At 36.9% G+C, this 2262-nt stretch overlaps 1 protein-coding gene across 1 annotated transcript in view; it reads right to left on the reverse strand.

Moving 5' to 3' along the window:
• Window positions 1-223: 223 nt before the first annotated feature.
• The window catches only part of GPCPD1 (glycerophosphocholine phosphodiesterase GDE1 homolog (S. cerevisiae)), a 34163-nt gene continuing 32124 nt past the window's right edge, over window positions 224-2262 (reverse strand). The window contains 1 exon segment of the mRNA XM_008950397.1: window positions 224-428. Within this exon segment, the coding sequence (XP_008948645.1) occupies window positions 224-428 (205 nt within the window).

Consider the following 2262-nt stretch of genomic DNA (forward strand, 5'->3'; position numbering starts at 1 on the left):
GAAAAAGTTAAAATTGTTTATGTAAATTGGACCAATAACTATAACTGGCTGAATATTTTAACATTGTTTGAAATCTTTTTAAAAATTACTGTCAGGACGAAGGAACCACAGTTATTGCTATTTGGGGACTTCAACCAACCAAAACAACCAAACAGAAGGCATAGACAGCAGTGTTCCAATGGTGAAAGTTTTTATCAGGTAGGAAACAGCATCCTGCCTATAATCAGTCCTTTTGCATTTGAACACTCTTCAAGTTATCTACAGCTTTCTCTTCCAGGCAACTATGATGACATTTACATGGAGATATGGATTTGAAGTGGCTAACTGTGGGACACACACAGCTTTTCAACTCTGGCAATTCCTTCTTGAGACGTTCCAGCTGCTCCACCTGGAATATATTTGGTTGTTCGGGATTCGAGTCGTATATCCTGAGCAAGAAAAGAAAAAAACACCATCAGTTTAATCTGGCAGTTCACAGAAATGTAGACTAGGTGAAGCAACTGGGGTCCCCTTCCCAGTAAAATTAGGTATTAGCAAGCTTATAAAAAGTTTGAGGTTAGTATCTTAAGTTTTGCCACTTGTCTTGCAATATAAAACAGCGTTCCCTTTACACAATTACATTTGATATACTAAAAATCTACCCACTGCCATTTACCTCACCTACTCTCCTGGAACAAAAAAAAAAAAAAAAAAAATTTTTTTAAAAAGCACCTTTACAGGTGGCACAAAGCAGAAAAGTAACAGCAGACCCCTACCCCAAAAAAAAAAAAAAAAAAAAAATTTTTAAAAACCACCTTTACAGGTGGCACAAAGCAGAAAAGTAACAGCAGAGTACCCAGGCCTCAAACTTAAAAGCATAAGAAATTTCAGAGCCCTGAGATGATATGAACAGACTGGGATATGCTGCTGGTACACAGTACTGAATGGAGTTTATACTTGCTAGTTCAAAAAGTATTTCTCACCCCAATTCAGAGCCATTTTTAAAAATTACCATCATAGTATTAGACAGATTAAAAAAAAAAACAGAAAAGAAAATCCAATCTTTGTTCATCCCTAATGCAAACTTAACTTCTCTCTGCTATTTTAAGTATCATATCCTCTTTTCACTTTCTAGTTTTCACATGTGTAAACGAGCTGCAGGATCTGGATTGTGCATTGTACCAGGCTGTCCAAATACAAAACACATTTTGGGTCTGACAGTACAGTGTAGGCACTGAGCATAACTCCAGTACGATTTTGGTGTAATTCATTATAAAGCAAAAGCATTCATCTTCCTTTAACCTATCTTGGGTACAGCATTTATTATGACAAGGATACATTCTGATCTCCCAATATTAATTTCTAACATTGATATGTTATTTATAGGTAAAATTTAAATCCTGGCATCCAGTTCCTCTCACTTGTAACTATTGCACATACAGAGTTTCGGGTATTGCAAGTCTCCAGGTTTATCTGCTTTGAAGGAAAACTTCTGGAAGAAATTACCATGGCTTCTGCCTTAATCTCTTATGAATATTCATACTTTTGATTCCTTCAAGAAAGGGGTTTGGTTTTATTGCATCATCCTCTCTTTCATACAGTAATCTCCAGGTTCCCAAAAGGAACACAATGTCAATGTCACAATCAAAACAATGGTCTGCTATATGATATAGTGCCATGTGCCTTTTTACCTCAACAAGACAACTTGTGAACTGTTGGCAAGTTGAAGATATCCAAAACAATATGCAGTTCAAACAGTGATATAGGACATGGGATTCAAACGAGAAAAAACTTCTGCAGGAAATGCAGACATGGGTCACATTCCCTACAGTAAGATCAAAGACAATTTCTGTAAATAAACTCCTAGAAGTGAGGACAAAATACTGTCCAGTTTTATGTACAGCTATTAAACTCCTTACACAGCACCTATAACAATACAGACCTCAGACATGACCCCAAATTGCCTAATAGCTTCTATCTGCAAAATAAAACCCCAACTTCCCTTCCTCCCAGGATGCAGGTACGATGTGTGCTTTCCTCAGCTAGCTCATACATTATAAATTTCTCTATGCATTCAAGACAACACTGAAATTAGAAGGTAGTTTTCGATACAGCAACACACCTTGAATCTTAAGTTCCTCCTATCAGTTAGGCATTAGAAGAGCACTGGCATGTTTCTAAGCCCCTTGTTCCTAGAACATGGCTAAGCATGTTTCTAAGCAGCTGCTGGCAGGTATTTTATTAGTTCTTTACTAGGGCAAGCATAAATTGAGTCATTTCTGC

The sequence above is a fragment of the Merops nubicus genome, unplaced genomic scaffold (genome assembly GCF_000691845.1).
Source record: "Merops nubicus isolate BGI_N331 unplaced genomic scaffold, ASM69184v1 scaffold19212, whole genome shotgun sequence".
NCBI lineage: Eukaryota > Metazoa > Chordata > Aves > Coraciiformes > Meropidae > Merops > Merops nubicus.